This window comes from Thamnophis elegans, chromosome 2, assembly GCF_009769535.1.
Source record: "Thamnophis elegans isolate rThaEle1 chromosome 2, rThaEle1.pri, whole genome shotgun sequence".
Classification (NCBI taxonomy): domain Eukaryota; kingdom Metazoa; phylum Chordata; class Lepidosauria; order Squamata; family Colubridae; genus Thamnophis; species Thamnophis elegans.
The window spans coordinates 147120459-147140667 of record NC_045542.1 but is presented as its reverse complement, the minus strand read 5'-3'; the positions used below and the strand labels follow the sequence as shown (position 1 = coordinate 147140667).

The window sequence follows — 20209 nt, the reverse complement described above, 5'->3', positions numbered from 1 at the left end:
GAGACTATTCTCAGCGGCTCATTGGGATCTCAAGCAGAAGTCTCTTCCCACCTAGAGATCAATGTTGGGGCAATCTACATGCAGCACAAAGGATGTCATGAAGAGGAGGAATCTGGTTTCAGATTTCCTTCCTTACCTTGCAGTAAGATGCTACCAGAAAGAAGATACTGACTCTCAAGGCCAGGGGTAATGAATCTTTTTATATCTACCTGTTAGTAGTAAAATTTTCTAACCACCCACCGGTTCCACAGTAATGGTGATTTATAAAGTAGGGAAGTAACTTTACTTTATAAAATTTATAAAGCAGAGTTACAGCAAATCCCTACCTCCCACCATGAAAGCTGGAACGCCCACTAGTGGGCGGTAGGGACCAGGTTGACTACCACTGCTCAAGGCTCTCCAACTTTAGGCAGTCTAAATGCTTCAAGTATGTTTTCTGCAGCTCCTTCAGATTGTGGTGCAACACCAGGTAAACTTTGGATGCCTTTGGATGCTGGAACATCCTACCCGTAAATACTGTAAGTGGATCCTCATGCACACCATCGTCCTATGCTTCCACTTAATCCTATTCATTAGGTAAAGAGGGAGCATATAGCTTTTGCTCAGCTGGCTGCTGCCTTAAACTTTCCCCCCACCAACTTGTGGTAATGAGCCAGTTCAAACCATCAATAAAACCAGTAGTGTTCTGGCAATAGAAGAGATTATCTGTAGCTCTGGGTTGAACTGAGGAGTTCTTGGTGTTCTCTAAGCTTGGGGTTTTACTTACAGATATTTCATTACCCAACTAGGTTGAAAAAAAAGTAGGTAACATCACAGGTGATGTTTGTTTGCAGACCTTTCATTATTATCCAACTATCACTGGCTGGGTTATGAAAGGACTAAGCTCAGAGATCACCAAGGGCTCTTAACAACAGTATTCTACCACTTCAGAATGCATAAGATCCAGGGATTATTGCAACACTGAGTATGCCTCATATCAAAAGCTCCAGGCCTGTGTAAACATCCCTCAGAAGAACACAAACATGGCCTTCCTTCACTTTTAGGACCACAGCTATATTCCATTCCAGCCCGTTGCAAACTAGCTCTTCTTGGCTCCAATGGGACAAAATTAGCATTCTGCCCAATTGGTTGAGTGAGGAGAGAAGATAATTGCTTCCCCTAACCCACCCACCCCACAAAATTGCTTTGCGCAGCTAAGATGTTGGGGGAGGGGGTGGCCATCCCTCTTGAGGGTAGGGGGATGCCCATCTACAGCTGTTTTCCCCTAACCTCCATGGATCTGGAGGTAAGAATCCCTTCCCACCCCAGCTCCGCAGCCCTCCAGCTGAGACAGCACTGGGGATGAAGCCCTGGAAAGGCAGTGGGGCCTCGGGCCAGGTGGAGACAGCTGGGGGGATGCTGTTCCTCTCCCCCTCGCTCCACCAGGAGGGCATGAGAGAAAGAGGAGGGTCAAGAACAACAGGGAGCAGTTCTTTGGAGTGCTTAGTCTCGGTCAAAACAGAGCAGCCCTTCTGGCCTTCAGGTTGTTCTTTGGGGAGCTCCTCTGCCACATGAGTATGTTGATGGCGGTTGCGGTGTGAGCTGCGGCTGAAACACTTCCCACACTCTGCGCACGGGTACGGCTTCTCGCCTGTGTGCACCCTCAGGTGCCGCTCCAGGTGGGAGATGAAGCCAAAGCTCTTCCCGCAGACGGTGCAATCGTAGGGTTTCTCGCCACGGTGGGCCCGCTGGTGCGTGAGCAGCTGTGCCCCGGCCACGAATCGCTTCCCGCACTCCTTGCACTTGTGAGGCTTTCCGCTCGAGTGCGTCCGTTGGTGCTGCAAGAGCGTGGAGCTGACGCTGAAGCTCTTCCCGCATTCAGCGCAGTGGTAGGGTTTCTCTCCCGTGTGGATTCTGCGGTGGCGGTCCAGGTGGGAACTGACGCTGAAGCACTTCCCGCAGTCCCCGCACTGGTAGGGCTTCTCCCCTGTGTGGATCCGCTGGTGTCTTTCCAGGTGGGAGCTCCAGCTGAAACTTTTCCCGCAGTCAGGGCACTGATAACGCTTGCTCCCGGGCATGTGGGATTTCTGGTGCTTGACCAACGAGGCCAGTTCCCCATAGGTTTTCCCACACTCGGCACACTTGTGGGGTCGGTCGGGAGAGTGCACGCGCTGGTGCCTTTCCAAATGGGAGCTGACGCTGAACGCTTTCCCACAGTCCCCACACCGGAAGGGCTTCTCTCCCGTGTGGGTCCGCTTGTGTTTGATCAGGGCCGAGCACCAGCTGAAGTTCTTCCCACACTCGGGACACTGATAGGGCCTCTCTCCGGTGTGGATCCGCTGGTGTTTCACTAGGGATGAACTCTGGCCAAACCCTTTCCCACAGTCGGAGCATTTAAAGGGCTTCTCGGTAGACATTGGCGGGGAGGGAGGAGGTGGGAGAGGCTGAGGAGCCACCCGCTTACGGTTACATTCGGTGCATTTGGTGGGGTCTCTGCTGTGGGCTGGAGATGTCTGGAGGTGATGGAGGGTGGCCGCACTGAGGTAGTAGCTTTTGCCACAATCTGTGCACTGATGTGGCTTCTCCCCTGTGTGGATTCTTTGGTGCCTGTAAAGGTGGGAGCTGCGGCTGAAACGCTTCCCACAGTCGGGGCACTGGTAGGGCCTCTCGCCCGTGTGGATCCGCTGGTGTCTCTCTAGGTGAGAGGTGAAGCTGAAACTTTTCCCGCAATCGGGGCACTCGTAGGGCTTCTGGCCCAGATGTTTCCTCTGGTGAGCCACCAAGTTGGCCCCAAGCGTGAAGCCCTTCCCACAGTCCTCACACTGGTAGGGCTTGTCATTGGCGTGAGTCCTCTGGTGCTGGACCAGGGTGGAGCTCACACTGAAACTCTTCCCACACTCTTTGCATTGATAAGGCTTCTCCCCGGTGTGGATCCGCCGATGCCTTTCCAGGTGTGATCCAACACTGAAGGCCTTCCCGCACTCCTTGCATTGGAACGGTTTCTCTCCGGTGTGGATCCGCTGGTGCCGTTCCAGGTGCGAGGTCCAGCTGAAGCTTTTCCCGCATTCTTCACACTTGTACGGTTTGTCACTTGCGTGGCCTTTCTGGTGTGTGGCCAGGGCCTCGGCCTCAGAGAAGCTTTTGTCACACTGGTCACACCTGTGGGATCTTTTGTCGAGGTGCAACCTCTGGTGTCGGAGGAGATTGGACTTCTGGCTGAAGCTTTTGCCACACTCTGCACATTGGTGATTCTTGCTATGCACTGGTGGTTTTCTAAGGGACATCTGGGGATTGGAAGCAACCATGGTCTGTGGGAGGGGTATGTCTTGCTGCTCCTTTCCTTCGGTTAGGGGGCCCCTTGGCCCAGTCCCTGAAGGTTTTTTCTCAGCCTCCATTGGATTCCTCTCTAGGACATTCCCCTTTTGCAGATTTGTTTTGCTAGGAATTACTTCCGGAGGAACAGGTTCATGTCTTCCTCTCAGTTCTTCCCCTGAGGAGATAAATATTGCAGAGGTGACTTGAACCATCCATTCCATTAAGTGGAAGGTTGCTATAAGGTTATTTCAACATGTATTTGCATTAAATATGTTATATATCCACCTTACCTTCTATGATTGTCTCCACCCGGCCTATGGCAAGCTGGTAATATATTGGCAACAACTGCCTTGGTTTGCAAGACACACTTTTGATTAGAGATTTTAAGTCCAGTAGTATTTATATACTCAGCCTTCCATCCTTCTGAAGTGGGTAAAATGAGGACCCAGATTGTTGGGGGAAATAGGTTGACTTTGTAAACCGCTTAGAGAGGGCTGTAAAGCACTATAAAGCGGTATATAAATCTAAGTGCTATTGCTATCTATGAGCAAACCTGAGATAAAATCAACCTGTTACTGCTGGCAAAATCTGCTAAAATTGACCGGTACAGGGTCATGTTGTAAACTTGCGGACTGAAAAATTGGTATTTTTCTATGGCACTTCATTCACTTATCTGAAGACAAGCTCTGAAAAACAAGCTTGCTCGTAACTTTGAAAACATTTTAATTAATCTTGATGAATTCTGTTCCTCTATTGCTTTTTTTTTTTTGGAATGCGCCATCTAATTGGATAGCTTTGGTATTTTAAGAGGTGGTGAAAATTAATGCCATAGATCAGGGGTGTCAAACTCAAGGCTGGATCCGGCCCACAGGGTGCTTAAGATATGGCCCACGGGGCTGCCCTGGAAACAGTGAAGGACCGGCCCAAGGTGCCTCTGCCAGCAAAAATGGAAGTTTTTGCTGGCAGAGGGTTGCAGGAGGCCGTAGCAGCTGAAAACAGAGCTTGGGATCCCGTTTTCACTGGCAGAGTGCTCGGGCCACCACAGGCACCCCAACATGAGTGACGTGGAGCTGGCCACGCCCACCCTGGCCATGCTCACCTTAGCCCCCTGAGGTAAAACACAACCCTGATGAATTTGAGTTTGACACTCCTGCGGTAGACGAAAGCCTGTTCTATTGTTGAAGTCATTCAATTTATATAATTTATTCTCGTTGCTGTTTTTTTTCCTAACATGCTGCTGAGAAGACACAAAGAGAAATGTAATTATGTACAGCTGCTCTATCACACTGTTCAGGGCTTCGGTGCCAGAATCTAGCATGGATGATGACGAACAAAACTTTGCCCCCCATTACGCAGTGAAATTCCATCCCATGCAGGTAGTCCTCAACCTATAACCGTAATGGAGCCTGCCCATTATAGTTATATGTCGTGACGGTCATAAACTATTTTACAACTTTTTTGTAGTGGTTATTAAATGAACATAGTGGTGACAAATGTGAATTCATTGTTTGCTATGGTTTTGCTGAAAACCGGAAGGAAGTGTTGGTTTCAGCAAAATGGTTGTAAAATGTGATCACGTGACTCCGAACAGCCGTAAATGCAGCCATGTTGCGGAATGCCCAAAGTACAGTCATGTGACCAGAGGAAGAGTCCTGACTATTGGAACTCTAGATCCAGTCACAAGGGCTCTTTTTCAGGTAGTTCATAACTTCGAACGGTTGCTAAGCAACCGGTTGTTAAGTTGTGGACTACCTGTGTATTTCAAAATAAGCAAACCACAACTCTCACCTGGATTTATCTGAGATGGCGTTGTCCTTTCCTCACATCCCTGAAGTTCTGGAATCCATGAATCTTCTCGATCGATCCAGGAGAGCAGATCAGTTTTAGAAAGAGGAAATCCTGTAGGCAAGGAAAAACTTCAGTACAAGTAGTCCTAGACCACAACTGAGCTCAAAATTTCAGTTGCTAAGTGAAACACTGTTACCATGAGTTTTGCCCTGTTTTACAACCTTTCTTGTTACAGTTGTTAAATGAATCACTGCCTTTGTTAAGTTAGCCACACAGGGGTGTCAAGCTCCATTTCATTGAAGGCTGCATCGGGATTGTGTTAGGGAGGGAGGGCGTGGCCAGCTCGACCTCACTCGTGTCAGGGTGGGGCACCGGTTGTGGCCCAAGCGCTCTGCCACAAAAAACAGGCTCCCGGACTTCCTGTGGGAGGAGCCTGTCGCCGAAGGAGCTCAACGGAGCCCCTCTCAGAGTTCTGGTCTGTATATCTAATTAAGATCAATAGATATCACCCCTTTCTGGCAGAAAGGGGTAGGCAGAAGCTCAGGTGCTAGGATTTATTCGTAGTTCACAGCCCCCTTTCTTTTTTTTTGGGCTGCGAACGGAGAAGAGATCCAGCGTAACTGAGCTCTTATCTCCAGCCAGTTCCTCGCAGCTGCCTTTTTGCAGCCCTAGACAGGCGACCCCCCCACTCAGGACAATGATAAATTGTTTAAAGCAACTTAAGCTAACACGAGCGGGTCTCACTCCTGTGATGTTTTTTTTTATAACTATCTAAACACCAGCCTTGTTTTTCCTTTGAAACTTCTCTGTGCAATTGGGATACAAAATGGCGTTTTTACTGTGTTGGTGATTGATGACGTAATTAACCGGCTTTATCTCCCCGGAGACTGCAAGCAAAATCTACAAATAATTTATTGAGAACTGACCAGCTGAAGACACTGTTTATCTGTTTATTCTCAGCTTTTATCTATAATGCCTCCCAGGTCTAAGCAGGCAAAAAAATCCCCCCCGCATGTGCTTAAAGAACTTGTTAGTAAATCGCTGCCTTTGTCTCCTACACCACCTACTGGAGATTCCTTGACACAGGAGCTTTTCTTTCAAATAATTAATGACTTTAAACAAGAAATTAAAGAATTTGTGCTGGATTTATGCGATAAAATACAGACTAAAATTGCCCAAATAAAGGCGGATATGTTTGAAGTTACGTCTACTTTGACAGATTATATCGAAGAAATGGAGACTAAACTGGAAACTTTGGAGGGGGCTAATTTTAATTTGACTTCTAATATCCAAGCTTTACAACAAGAGATTAGAGATACTCAAACACAACTTACAATGATAAATTATAACAGAAAGGCGTCTGCAATAAGAGTCAGAGGACTGCCCGAAAAGAAAGGAGAGAACTTGAAACAGACGTTTGTAGAAGCTTTCAGCCAAGCGGTGGGAGGTCCGGGACTCAATTTTGATTGGAATATTCGAAAAATCTATCGCCAGAATTCACGTGTAGCAGAGCAACGACAGCTTCCAAGAGACATAATTATATACTTTTTCACAAGAGAATCCAGAAATGCGATCACTCAAAAGTTTTACAATAACAGGCTCCGAATCGATGGCCATGATTTGTTTGTCTTTAAAGAAATCCCGCTCCAGATGCTGCAAGCAAGGAGAGGCTATACTTTTTTTAACCCAAGAACTTAGAAATCGTCAAATACAGTATAAATGGGAAGCTCCAGTTGGAATCACAGTTACATTTGAAAATCAAAGATTTCGTATTAATTCTGTTTCGGAAGCTCGGGACTTTTATTATAAAACTCTGAAGGCGGGGCTTCTTGACTCACTCGGAAACGCGGAAGGACAAGGTGAAGGAAAGACAAGCAGCAAGTCACTTGGTTACAAGAAGGAGGGAGTTGTTCTCCCCCTACTGGAGAGGCAGAAGAGCGGAAACTGAGGATTCAGTCATATTTTCAAAGCAGCGGGACACGTGGTTATAAGGCAGAGGGTTGCCTTCTCTTTCCGAAAGGGCAGAAGAGTAAAGAATATAGATCCAGCGATGTCTTTAAAATACTTTCTAAGCTTTTGGACTGATTAAAACTTTAGGATTTCTGTTTGGTATGAAATGGTAAAGCTGTGTACTGATGAGGAATGGAAAGAAGCATTGCTTATTCTAGACAGATATTATACGGGACTTTTACAAGACTTATTTGAATCTCAATCCAAACTGCGCATGAAGTGTTTTCTGTGAGGAAAGCGGGGACTAAGATTTATTTGAATTGCGGTTTGGGATGAATGGAGTTGGGAGGAGTGGGGCAGAAAGGAAGGTGGAGCGGGATATTGATGAAGGGATCTTGGGACTGAATGAATTGGTATGGATTTTGGGCACACATTTTACGGATTTACATGCTTGAAGTATAACATAAAAAGCTCAGGATTTTAAAGTGAAGAGCGAGATCCTAATCTTATGCAATTTGGGCTTGGGAGGAATGGAGACGTGAAACGAAGGATAGGAAGATGAGTAGCGTAAGTATGATTAGACTGCTCTGTATTTGAAGATAAATTGATTTTTGTATAAACTAATATTTGAATATAAGGTTAAGAAAGGCTATCTGGAGAGTCTACAGGAAGATGGGGGTAAATATCAAAGAAGTAAGGGACGAGGACAAAATATAAATGGAATGATTCACACTGTTTAAATTTTAAGAATGATGGGAGGCTGAGCATAATGCAAAAGATTCTTAAAATTTTTTTTTTATTTACTTTTTCGTTGTTTTTTTTTTTTCTTTTTCGGAGTGTTCTTTTTATTTTATTTTCATTATTATTGTTAATAAGATATTTTGAAGGTGAATGGTACTGAACTGTGCCGGGTGTGGGACCTGGGAAGTCGGAGGGGGTTAGGGAGGGGGGTTTATTGGGGGTGGGTGGGCGGGTGGAGATATAGTTTCAATATATAGAATAAGAAGAATACACTTGTATACTGTTGATCCTTATATTTTCTTTTTATTTTTCTCTTTTTTTTTCTTTTTGCTTTTTTCCTTTCTTTTTTCTTTTTAGCGTAACTGAATAGATTAAGGAATAGAGAAATGCACCATAGTGAGAAGTAGAGGAAAGGAAGAGGGAGAAGTAAGGAGGGAGGAAGAGGGGAATGTAAGGAGGATGAGAGGGGAAGGAGGGTGAGGAAGGCGAGAAAGGAAGATAGGAGGGGAAAGGGAAGTAGGAGGGGTGATCGTTGGAGGGAGAAAGGAAAGTTGGAGGGGGAGAAGAAGGGGTGTATGAAAGCGATAGGTTGGGTTTATGAGTTGTGTTTAGGTTGGGGTTTTTCTTTTCTTACTATTATATTATTATTATTGCAAATATCCAGTATATAAGTGAATGTACAAAATTGAAAATGAAAATGAATAAAACATTTAATAAAAAGAGAAAAAACAGGCTCCCAAGCTCCGTTTTCAGCTGCGACCCTCTGACAGCGAAAAAAGAACTGAGGAGGGCTGCGTGCAACCCAGAGACATTAGAGGCAAAAGTCTATTCACGTAAGCTTTATGCAGAGGTGGAAAACAGAGCAGTTGTTCTTAATTGCACCCGAGGTGCAGAAAATCATTTTTTGTTTGGGGCGCAGGAGCATAAAATCCACTAGTCTTACCTGATGCCAATCCTCTCCGGTGGGGCTCAGCTAGTGCAGTGATTCGGGGCAGGGTGAGCGCCATCTCTTCTGCTAACAAGAAAAAGTACGAAAGACCCCATTAGGATATTGAGCAGATTGGTTGGCACCATGTGGGCTACTGATGCAGTTAGGTCTTTGCTTTGGCTAAATTAACAGAATAAAAGTTGGAAGGGACTTTGTAGGCCACCTAGTCCAACCCCCTGTTCAAGCAGGAGACAAATTCTGAAGGCACGCTGGTTGATTGTTTTCATTGGTTGATTGTTTTCATTGTCAGAAAATTTCTCCTTATTTCTAGGTTGAATCTCCCCTTGATCAGCTTCCATCCATTGCTTCTTGTCCTAACCTCAGGTGCTTTGGAGAATAGCTTGACTCCCTCTTCTTTGTGGCAGCCCCTGAGATATTAGAACATGTCTCCCCTAGTGCTTCTTTCATTAAACTAGACATAGCCAGTTCCTGCAACTTTTCTTCATATGTTTTAGCCTCCAGTACCCTAATCATCTTTGTTGCTCTTCTCTGCACTCTTTCTAAAGTCTCCACATCTTTTTTATAGTGTGGTGATCAAAACTGGATGCAGTATTACTCTGCAACCACTCTGGATAAGAACCACTTGGTGTTCAGCATGCTGCGGAGGACCGCAATTAGTGAAGGCTAAGTAACTTTATAATTGTGATTTATTGGTCATCTGCCTTGCTCCAAATGCAGAGAACAATTAAATGAGACAAGTATATGGAATAGAGGTCTATAAAGCATGTCACTTAAATCAAACCTTCATATTCTAGGACAGTATACCTTACTAATCCCAAATGATGGAGAATAACAATATCATCATTTCTTGCTTGTGAGTTTTCCAGAAGCAATATCCACCACACTGAGGACAGCAGGTAAGACTCCCTGAATTTTGAGTTTGATCCAGTAAACCTGTTCCTTAGATTCCCAAATTAATCCAGAGAAATTGATCCTTACCCAGAGAGATAAGAGTCTCGTAGTTCTCTTGCATGTCCCTCTGATCGAGAAATCTCCAATACGAGGAGGCTGCTCCACCTTGAAGGCCACAGGCATCTGGAACAACAGCCCTCCATGCATCAAATTCGCTCTAGAATTCACCTTTTTAGGCTGCAGGTAGTCCTTGGCTTATGACCACAATTGGGACTACAATTTCAAATCGCTAAGTTAAACAACTTCCATTGTTAAGTCAGTGGTGCCCAATTTTGCAATCTCTTTTGCCACAGTTGTTAAGCGAATCACTTCAGTTGTTAAGTCAACCATTCATCTTCCCCCACTGACTTTGCTTGTCAGAAGCCAGCTGGGAAGTTGCAAATGGTGATCACGACATACATGCACACACACACACACACACACACAAAACACTGCAACAGTCTTAAATGCATGCTAGCTGCCAAGTGCCTGACTTTTGATCAAATGATTGTTGGAACAATCGCAAGTATGAGGACTGGTTGCACGTCACTTTTTCAGTAATTTCAAATGGTCGCTAAATGAATCATCGTAAGTCGAGGTCCTTCCAAAACCTGAAATTTAATACCAACACAGAAAGCGGGCAAATTGAGGAGCCTCAGGAAAATAGACAAAGCAGAAAACTTTGCTTTTGTCAACTATTTGAGGTTATCAAATCCTCGGCAGCAAGATAAGATTGCAGGTTGCAGAATTAAAACAATCTGAATTTTCCAGTTTTGAAGGGAAAAGGTCAAACCTTCAATTATAAACGCAATACCATCCCACTGCAGATCCAAAAAGCAAAGGATGGCCGTTCTGGCATCCTAGACTTTTATAGACTTTTTTTTTGTCCTCAACTCTAAACTATCCACTGGGCCAAATTTACAAAACCAAGCAAGTGTAAAAACATGGTTGCGTAGTTTCTGACTCAGTGTGCTGTATAAACATTACTTGACCTCTAATCTGTTTCTGCCCCAGGCTGTCAACATTCCAATGTTTTTAGCTCTGTCTCTACAACCATCCAGAATTTGTTTGATGGGCAGTTTCTATAAATTGGTTAATAAATAATAAAGTAGGGCTTGTTTTCTATGCCTCTGCCCAGCCTCACTGCTACCTTTGACCTCATTCCAATCTTTCTAATATCCATTTTAAGTGCAGGCATGCTTATGAATGGACAGTATCTTTACGGATCAGCTCAACACCCAGGAGCAATTTGCAGGCTTTTGAGTTCTGCAGAACACTTCATCGGGCAGAATAAAGGGCTGCGGAGGACTCCAAAGCTTCCACACTCTTCCTCCTCTGAGCTTGGCAGTTTTCTTGCAGACGTTTCATTACCAAACTAGGTAACATCATCAGTGCACTCCTCCTCTCCTGCCAGCCTGATGAAGCTACTGCTCTAATTTGTGCTAGCGGAGGGTAGCTTTGACCCCCCCCCCGTGCACTTCCCAAGGCTGCGGGGGGCTGTTTAGATGTTAAATAGCGGGCGCAGCCCCCCTTCGCCCCCTGCCCTTGCCCAGCCAGGCACAGGGGATCAGCGCAGCGCCGCAGCCGGGATTCACCCTTTCCCACACCGGAAGCGCTGCCTGCACAGAGCCGCGACAGGTCCCCCACCTGGGCCGGGTCAAGCCGGCTGCGAGGAAGGTCTCCCGGCGGCTGGCGGGATGAACCCGCGGCGGGGCGGCTCTCCTCCCGGCCCGCTCCGCTGCTGCCTTGGAGTCGCCCAGGAAGCTCAACGCGTGACGCCCCGAGCCGCGGAACGAGAGAGACGGAAAGCCGGGTTTCTTCCCCGGCGCCACCCAGAGCCCTCTGGCGGCGGCCGGAGACCAAGCCTCCTCCTCAGCGGGCGGGCGAAGGGGGTTCTCTCGGGGGAGGGGGGCGAGGAAAGTACGTGCGTCCTCTGGTTACGACAAGATTTCCAGCTAAAAAGGCGGCCAGGTTTTGAAGAGCAAAGGCAAACCTCTGGCTTTCACACCAAATCATGGTTAGATGAAGCACAGCATAAGTTAACCTGATTATCTCTGGGTTAGCCTATTATTATTAGTAGTATTAGTATTATATTAATATTATATTAGTATTATATAATATTATATTAGTAAGAGGCGTGTATAAGCGCACCAGTGTGCCTAAGGTCCCTCTCCTACTGTCCCCATTTATTTGTACCCATTTTCTGTGTTCTTTTTCATGTTTATATTTATTCCTGTTATCATGTACATGAGTGACTAACTGACTAACTAACTAACAAATAAATAAAACTATCCTGATGGTTTAGGTTTGCATCTTAAAATTACACCAAGTTGTAAGTCGTTAACTACATTTTTGCACACTTTCAGCAGCATCTTCAGTTTGCACGGGGCTAGATTTCAAGATACATTGTGTAGCGAGCTGGCAGCATTCAAGTTCTTAAATTATATTGATCATAGAAAGGCGTATATATCAGGAATATCTTCTAAGAAGAGTGACATTTGTACTGTACAGTATTTTCATGTACTCCTTCTGTCTTTGTTTGATCTCCTTTGAACTGGTTACTATCTGTCCATTAACATCTTTTAGTGCACCAATTTGTGGCTCACCTCCTGAGTTCAGAGCACGTTTGGATAACTTTCCTTGGTTTTCCATATCTGTTTCTTCAGTGTCTTTACAGATATTGTTGTAATACTGCTTGTCTTTGCTAACAGCTCTCTGAAATTCTGTGGTCTTTATCCTTCGTAATTTGGATTTAGAAACTGAGAAATCATGAAATTGCTCAATTGGGGATTAAAGCTGCCTGGGACACTTTGAACCAGTTACTCTCTCGCCTACCTACTTAACAACGTTGTTATGGGGAAGAAAGGCGAGAGAACACAGCTTTCAGTTATATACAATTAAGGTTCGCTATAAATATAGGAAATAAATAAAATTGATTTCATTCCACCATTGTCTCTGGTCTCCTATTAATGAGGTCCAGCAACTGAACCAGTGTAAATACACTTTCCTATTTGCTACAGCAGATAACACCACTGATAGTCCTTGACTTATGGCCACAATTGCTCCCAGAATTCTGTTGCTAAACAAGATGATTAAGTGAGCCATGGATAATTTTATGACCTTTTTTGCCGGTTATTAAGGAAATTGCTGCAATTACCGTAAGTGAATCCCTACGTCATTAAGTGAATCCAGTTCCCCACCCACCCAATTTGACTTTGCCTCCTAGCTGACTGGGAAAATTGCAAATTGTGGTCTCATAATCTCAAGACGCTGCTCTCATTGTAAATACATGCCTTTTACCAAGTGCTCAAATTTTGAACAAATAACCATGGGGATACTGTGGTGGTCATGAGTGTGTGGACCAATCACGAGTTTTTTTTCCAGTGCCTTTGTAACAACAAATGGTTGTAAGTCAAGGACTATTTGTAACTACTGTGGTTACTTTTTCCAAGCTGATGCTGTTCAGAACAGCAGGGATGCAATTCCCAGGATTCTAAGACTCAAGGCTGAAGCATTTGATGCTTTCCAGCCATAGTGGAAAAATAGCAATAGCACTTAAGATTTATATACCACTTTACAGTGCTTTACAGCCCTCTCTAAGCGGTTTACAGAGTGAGCCTATTGTCCCCAACAATTTGGGTCCTCATTTTACCCACCTGGGAAGGATGGAAGGCTGAGTCAACCTTGAACCTGGTGGGATTTGAACTGCCAAACTGCCGGCAGACGGCAGTCAGCAGAAAACTCCCCCGCTATAATCACAAATAAGAAAGCTCACTCCCCTTTAATTTTCTCCAGAAAAACTGTTGGTGAACTGAATGATAGGAAAAATAAGCAGAGAAGGGAAAATCCCTGCTTTATCTTATTTTATTTGTTTCCCAAGATATGCTTGGATTTTAAAAATCTGGATTTTTAATTTCCATGTTGCTTGAGGAGAAGAAAGGGACAACTCGATGTGGCCAACTTGCTGTAACCAAGCCGCTATGGCCAACTCACCATGGGATAACTCACCACGGCCAACTCACCACTGGACAACTCGCTACGGGACAATTCAACAATTCAATTTCAATGTCCCAAAAAGTGCTTTTTCAGGAGGCAACTGGACTTCCTTGTTTTTTCTTTTGAAGACGTTTTGCTTATCCAAGAAGCTTCTTCAGCTTTGACAGGATAATGGGGAATGGAGGGATTTATACTCCTTGCAGACAGCTGGTAATCTATATATAATTGGCTGTGTGTGTGTATGTTCCAGCATAACTTTGGAACACCTTGAGCAATTTCAATCAAACTTGGTACACAGATAACTTACTCTCTGGAGAAAAATACTCTGGGGGTAAGACACCCCTAACACCCCTCGGGGGATGTGTTCTGTTAAGATGCAGCCTGTTTTGCTTTTAAATGATTTCTATTGCACAGTGTAGTGGAGTTGCCTTGGAAATAGCTTCATAGTACTCCACAAGGGGGCTGCCTCTGGTAAGGGGGTAATTCCAACATTAGAAATTACATTTGGTCCGGACATTTCCCCCCTATAAATAAATACCTGAGCAACGGCGGGCTATCGGCTAGTAAGGAATATAATACCTGGATGATTGAGAATCGCTAGATAATTCAATTTAAAATTATTTAAAAATTATTTTCATTTTTGTCATTTACATTTAGCATTCTTTCTTTAATGATTCTATTCCACCATTTCTTCAATATTAGTGTAACTCTTATCCCATAGCAAGTTGTGATGCAGTGAATTGGCCATGGTGAGTTGTCCTAGTCCTGCCTGGGGATGACAAATGAAATTGTCACGTTTGGAAGAATGTGTTTGCAGATACGTACTTTAACCATGAGATGGCATGTATGTCTTACAGATTCCCTGGATGTAGTGAAAATAATTGGGATGCAGATGAAGGATCCAGTCCTTGGTATACCATAAGGAATTCTGGGAACCTGTCCAGCAATTCGGTTTATAGTTTAGCCAAAGCACAGCTGCTACTTATTGATTATGAGTCACAGTTATATTAAGCAAATGCATCTTTATTTCAAACAGAAATAAATAGCTTTGCAGAATTCAAGACATGGAATTTCCAACAGCATTTTTAAAAGTATTACAGAGTATTGCAAGTACTTGCATACTTTTAACATGCAGATTTAAGTCTTTTGGGGGTATGCATAGACATGTTTGAATGCTTATCCTTTCTAAGCTGCTATAAAGTATGATTTCGAACCATAAAAACACAGTTAGTTATGAATACAAGGATACTGTGCAATTATATCCAAAAAATGTGAACATTTTTCCTTCATCAAACTTGTCTTTTAATGGCTACTTGGATATAGTTTTCCTGGGAACATAATGGAAGCAGTTTGCCAACATATTTTTCTGGGATTTTTTTCCTCACATTATCCAGCATAGCCTATAGCTAGAACTCCCATTCAAGTATGAAATCAAGTCCCCCATTTAGATTTTATGAGATCAGGTAGGATCAGCTAACTGATTTAACTGCGGTCAACTAAGGTAAGCCATTATTAGCAGCAAGATTAGAGCTCAACATCTTAGATCAGAAATGTAAAAAAAATTTTTTTTCATTCACTTTCTTAGTAAACAGTTGATGGGATTCAGAGAGATTTAGCCCATCTGCTTTAACTTTCTTTAGTTAGAAAATCGCTCTGCCCGAATTTACTTTTGGATTTTGATACAGCAAACTTGGGAAGCTTTCAGGACTATGAAAAAATAGACCAAAGGATTGCAGATTGCCAAAATCAAACTAATCACATGATGGTTTGCATAGTACATAAATCCAAGCCATATTTGTATAGTTTGTCAATGTATTTCCTCAAAAAGGTAAACTTAAGTGGGAATTCTTCTTTAGTCCATACAGATTTTGCATGAATGCAGGGTTTCCATGGAAAACCCTACGAAGCTGAAAATATAAAACGATTTAGCTTTGCAGTAGTGTTAGTTAGACAGCCTCTTCACTCCCCCTTGGGAGTAGTTTGGAGTTTTGCAAATCAGATTTGGTAGATCTGAACTCGGACTGTGTTTTCTATGGTGGAATTTTTTTTAATTGATTTAAAGTATTTTACTCTATTAAAAAAATAGCACTGAGGGCTGCTAAGAAAATAAAGTTCTGTAAAATGATAGGTAGACAGCTCTCTCTCTCTCTCTCTCACACACACACACACACACACACTTCTCCCTACACAATAAATATTTTCTAGAAAACCTCTGAAAGGTATGGAACATCTCTGCCCAACGCAGAAGCTGTTCAATGGCAAAGCAAACTGTCCATCTGTCTGTCTCTCTCTCTCTTTCTCTCTCTCTCTCTCTTAAGTCCTTGACTTATGACCACAATTGAGCCCAAAATTTCTATTGCTAGGTGAGACAGTTATTAAGTAAGCTTTGCTCCATTTTATGACCTAGCTTGCCACAGGTGTGAAGTGAATTACTGCAGTTGTTACATTAGTAACACGGTTGTTAAGTGAATCAGTCTTCCCCATTGACTTTGCTTGTCAGAAGGTCGCAAAAGGTGATCACAAGACCCCAGGACACTGCAACCATCATAAGTATGAAGTTGTCAAGCATCTGAATGTAAATCATGCAATCATGGGGATGCTGCAAGGATCATAAGTGTGAAAAATGGTCATAAGTCATTTTTTTTCCAGTGGTGTAACTTCAGATGGTAACTAAACAAGTTGTTTTAAGTCGAGGACTATATATATAGTAGTTTGTGCGCCTCAAAAGAGTTGTAACTTAAAACTTTAAAGTCTCGCCCCCTGCCAATTTCATCGGAATGTTCATGCTCTTTTATTTACAAGACTGTGACATTACTGTACCTTTTTCCAGGATGTGTTTTGACTTCAGTGTCTGAATTCCTGATGGTCTCCTCTCCAGGTATTAATCAGGCACAACCCTGTTTGATTTCTCAGCTGCCTGCAGAACTGCTATTATAAAGCATATGACTGCTTTCTGCCTTAGTCATTAGAGCAAAACTTCTCAGACGTTCTACTTCCTTCCCCAAACTGCTTATCAAATTTCAAAGTCCAGTTGTAAGCCCCTTCCTTCAGCACTATAGTAACCTTGGTTGCTGAATGAATGGTCCTAACTCAAGGACTCCCTGTATTATAAAACCGAAATCATCGAATGATCTTTATGGAATTCAACAAATTAACATGGACAATTTCTTTGTTTTGTCTTAATAGGGGTACTTTTGAAGATTTTCCAGTATATTTTAGCCAGTGTGATAATCCTTAAATGTCCCTGCTGTGGTGGGTAATGGGTTTCATTGCCCACAGGAAAAAAAAGCACCCAGTTTTGGTTAATTTAGCTAGATTTGGGAAGCACTATTTTAGAGTTGCTGCATTAAATATCCAGCTTGACCAACATCATGTTTCTGGTTGTCTGAAACCATAAAGCTGTACAAAAGAGCAGATTGTTACGTTGGGAGAAATAGTGAGAAATCCATCCTTAGCAGGTCTTTTAAAGTGGTCTTTGTCCAAAGTCCAGATGTCTGGTATTGCAAAGGAGCAATGGTGAACTGCTTGGCAACAGAAAGTTGCGATTCTGATTTGAAACTGGTATGACAGAGACCAGCAGATTCATGGCAATATTGGTAAGCGTATGAGTCTCTCTCGGAGATGATGTTGGAGGGAGGCACCGCCAAGGCCTGAGAATTCTATTTACCTATTTATTATATTTATTTTACACATATACCCTTCCTTCCTTCCTTCCTTCCTTCCTTCCTTCCTTCCTTCCCTCCCTCCCTCCCTCCCTCCCTCCTTCCTTCCTTCCTTCCTTCCGTCTACAAAATGATAAACTAAATATAAAATCAGCTTTACTTGTTGGCTAGGTAAATGCTGGCAAAGAGATCATGCAGAGACATTTGACTGCTCTACAGTCAACTTTCACTGTCGTTTTCCTTAGATAACCTGTAAAAATCTATCCCTGACATCAGTTTTCTTCCATGACTCCAATGAGACCTAACCCTAACTCTAACCCTACTTTCATTTTCATTAGCAATGAGATTTTCCCATGTATTTTACTGTAGTCCACAATAAGTCTGAATGAAACACTGTTATGGTTACTTTCTTTAAAGAGAGTAAGAATGTGAACCCGACTTCAGTTTTTGGCCCTGACTCCAAGAAGACCTACTTTATCTCTATTCCTACCCCTAACCCTGGGCCATATGTTTTCCTCCGGTACCTTAAGAGGTCCAAATGAAAATGTGTCACCTTCACTTTCCTTAGAGAACGTCTAACAATCTATCCCTGACATCAGTTTTTGCTTCTGCATGGAGAACCTTAACCCCAATCCTAACTCTAGTTTTATTTTCTTTCGTAGTTGGATTTTCCCAAGGTTTTTGTCTGAATGAAAAGCTGTCACTTTTGCCTTTTTTTATAAAACCTCTAAGACTCTAACCCTGACATCAGTTTTTGGCCTTATCTCTAACCAGAACCCTAACCCTAGTTTCATTCTCATTGGTAGTGGATTTTGCCATGTGTTTTACTGTGGTCCACAAAGAAGTCAGAACGAAACATTCACAGTTTCGCTTTCTTAGCAAACACCTACAAATGTAACCCTGAAGGCGATTTTTTGGCACTGACTGCAAGGAGACCTAAATCTAACCATAACCATAACAGTAATTTCATTGGCAATGGGATTTTCCCAAGGTTTTTATTGTGGTCCCCAAAGTAATCCAAACTAAAAAGTGTTATCGTTGCTTTTTAAAGAGAATCTTTAAGAATCTATATCTGACATCAGTTTTTGGCCCTGACTCCATATATACGTAAGCCTAACCAGTAGTTAAATTCATTTTTTTTTTACTACCGGTTCTGTGAGAGTGGCTTGGTGGGCGTGGTGTGGCTTGGTGGGTATGGCAGAGGGAGGATACTGCAAAATCTCCATTTCCACCCTATTCTGGGGCCAGCCAGAGGTGGCATTTGCCGGTTCTCCGAACTACTCAAAATTTCTGCTACCGGTTCTCCAGAACCTGCTGGATTTCACCCCTGGGCCTAACCCTATCCTTAACCCGAACCCTACTATCATTTTTATTAGCAATGGGATTTTCCCCTGTTTTTCAATTTAATTCACAAAAAAGTCCGAACAAAAAGCTGTCACTGTTGCTTTCCTTATGAGACCTGGCTGGGCATATAGTCATGTGTGATTCTAGAGCGTGACCACTTTAAAAGCACACCTAATTACTTTCCCAGCCACATTTTGCAAGCTTCCAGATACTCTTCAAGGTGAGCCCTATGTAGAATGCATTGCAGTAATTCAATCCCGTGACTAGGCCATGAGTGATATTAGCAACATCAGTCAATTTTTGGCAACATTTTTTTCCCATAGTAAACCCTAATATACTGTGGGAAATTATCATCCAGCCCTCTCCCAGAAAAATGAAATATCCTAGGAAATATTGAAAAGGCAGAATGTTTCTCTGGATGTGAAAAGAAGCATGTTTTAAAAGACAGAATAGTTGCCTGTAGCTTCCTGCCCACCCCCACTTTGTCAATAGGCCCATTAAGACTAGCCAGGCTAGCCCACTTTACATAATAAAGACTTCAGCAGCAGCTACAGAAAGGTACGATAATATTGGCCTTTTACTCAACTCTCCACATGGCATCTGAGAACTCATACCTGGATTCAAAACAGCCTAGAGAGTAGCCCCCTGCATGGCACCATGGGAGTCTGACAACCAATCAGAATACATTTCTTACACAGGAACAGGAAACAGAGAGGTGGGACTAAACGGTATAAAAAGCCTAGCAAGCCCCTCCTTTAGCCCTTTTCTTCTTCACCAACATTGAAACATGTGATCACCTTTTCTGTTCAGGGCTCAAGCCATGTGGCCCTGTCCACCAATAAACCATCTTTCCAAGCAGCCTCCATGTCTCCAGTGTCTTCTTCCCCACTTGGAGCTGAACCCAGAAGGACATTTCTTTCAACAATACAGCAGGAGTGTTTTATCTCTGGTAGGAGTTGAACATACTAACTTTATATAAAGAAGTCCTGTGAACTCCAATTCCCTCCCCCCACCTCAAACCGCACCTTCTTTTTTTATGATGTCCTTGTGTTGGTCTTTTGGCCCCTTGCAATTTTCAATTACCTGATCTTACAGAGAGCTTGTGGTGTCAATACTGAGTGCCAGAAGGTGAAATAGGCTTATAAAATTTCTTTTTAATCTCAAATGCTGTTAATCTGGGCATCAGTATGAACAATCTTTTACTTGTTTAATTTTGTATTTGGCAAGGAAAAAAAAAACCTTTGTCCTTCGAGCCGGAATCGAACCAGCAACCTAAGGATGACTTTTTGGTTGCTCTACTACAGTCCTCCGCTCTACCAGCTGAGCTATCGAAGGAATGAGCCTAAGGTGCTCTATTGCTGCTTTTCACTTTGGGTGTGGTACCTACTGAGCTGGATTTTTCATTTGAAAATCTCCCTGCCTTTCCAATGCCTTGGCATTGGAAATATAAACGACAACCTCCTTAAAAGATAAGAGCAATGTGGTAATGATTATATGCATTGGTTTCTTTTTTCCATAATCAGAGTGCCTAAGAAGTCTCAACAGCCCCAAAATG

At 43.3% G+C, this 20209-nt stretch overlaps 1 protein-coding gene and 1 non-coding gene across 4 annotated transcripts; both read right to left on the bottom strand.

Moving 5' to 3' along the window:
- Window positions 1-607: 607 nt before the first annotated feature.
- Window positions 608-11717, bottom strand: LOC116502895 (zinc finger protein 345-like). 3 transcript variants are annotated; one of them, XM_032208889.1, is made up of 5 exons: window positions 11300-11717; window positions 9701-9796; window positions 8717-8785; window positions 5083-5193; window positions 608-3469 (listed from the first exon to the last, which is right to left on the bottom strand). In XM_032208889.1, exons 2-5 carry the CDS (start codon window positions 9732-9734, stop codon window positions 1194-1196), a joined length of 2490 nt encoding a protein of 829 aa, XP_032064780.1. In that variant the 5' UTR covers window positions 9735-9796; window positions 11300-11717; the 3' UTR covers window positions 608-1193. The 3 variants fall into 3 exon arrangements, with proteins under 3 accessions (XP_032064780.1, XP_032064779.1, XP_032064778.1); XM_032208888.1 differs by having other exon boundaries at window positions 8717-8788; window positions 10446-11716; XM_032208887.1 differs by having other exon boundaries at window positions 8717-8788; window positions 11300-11716.
- Window positions 11718-19898: 8181 nt separating this feature from the next.
- TRNAY-GUA lies at window positions 19899-19989 on the bottom strand. The gene is given in 2 exon segments: window positions 19899-19934; window positions 19953-19989. It is a non-coding gene; the product is annotated as a tRNA-Tyr (tRNA).
- Between the last annotated feature and the right edge of the window lie 220 nt (window positions 19990-20209).

Bases quoted from the DNA above. Each gene is read 5' to 3' on its own strand.
- LOC116502895 (XM_032208888.1), bottom strand. From the start codon at position 9,734: ATGCAAGAGAACTACGAGACTCTTATCTCTCTGG. The intron at 8,789-9,700 runs GTAAGGATCAAT...TTTTCTTGTTAG, and splicing joins CGAGACTCTTATCTCTCTGG to CAGAAGAGATGGCGCTCACC. The intron at 5,194-8,716 runs GTAAGACTAGTG...CCTTGCCTACAG, and splicing joins CCGGAGAGGATTGGCATCAG to GATTTCCTCTTTCTAAAACT.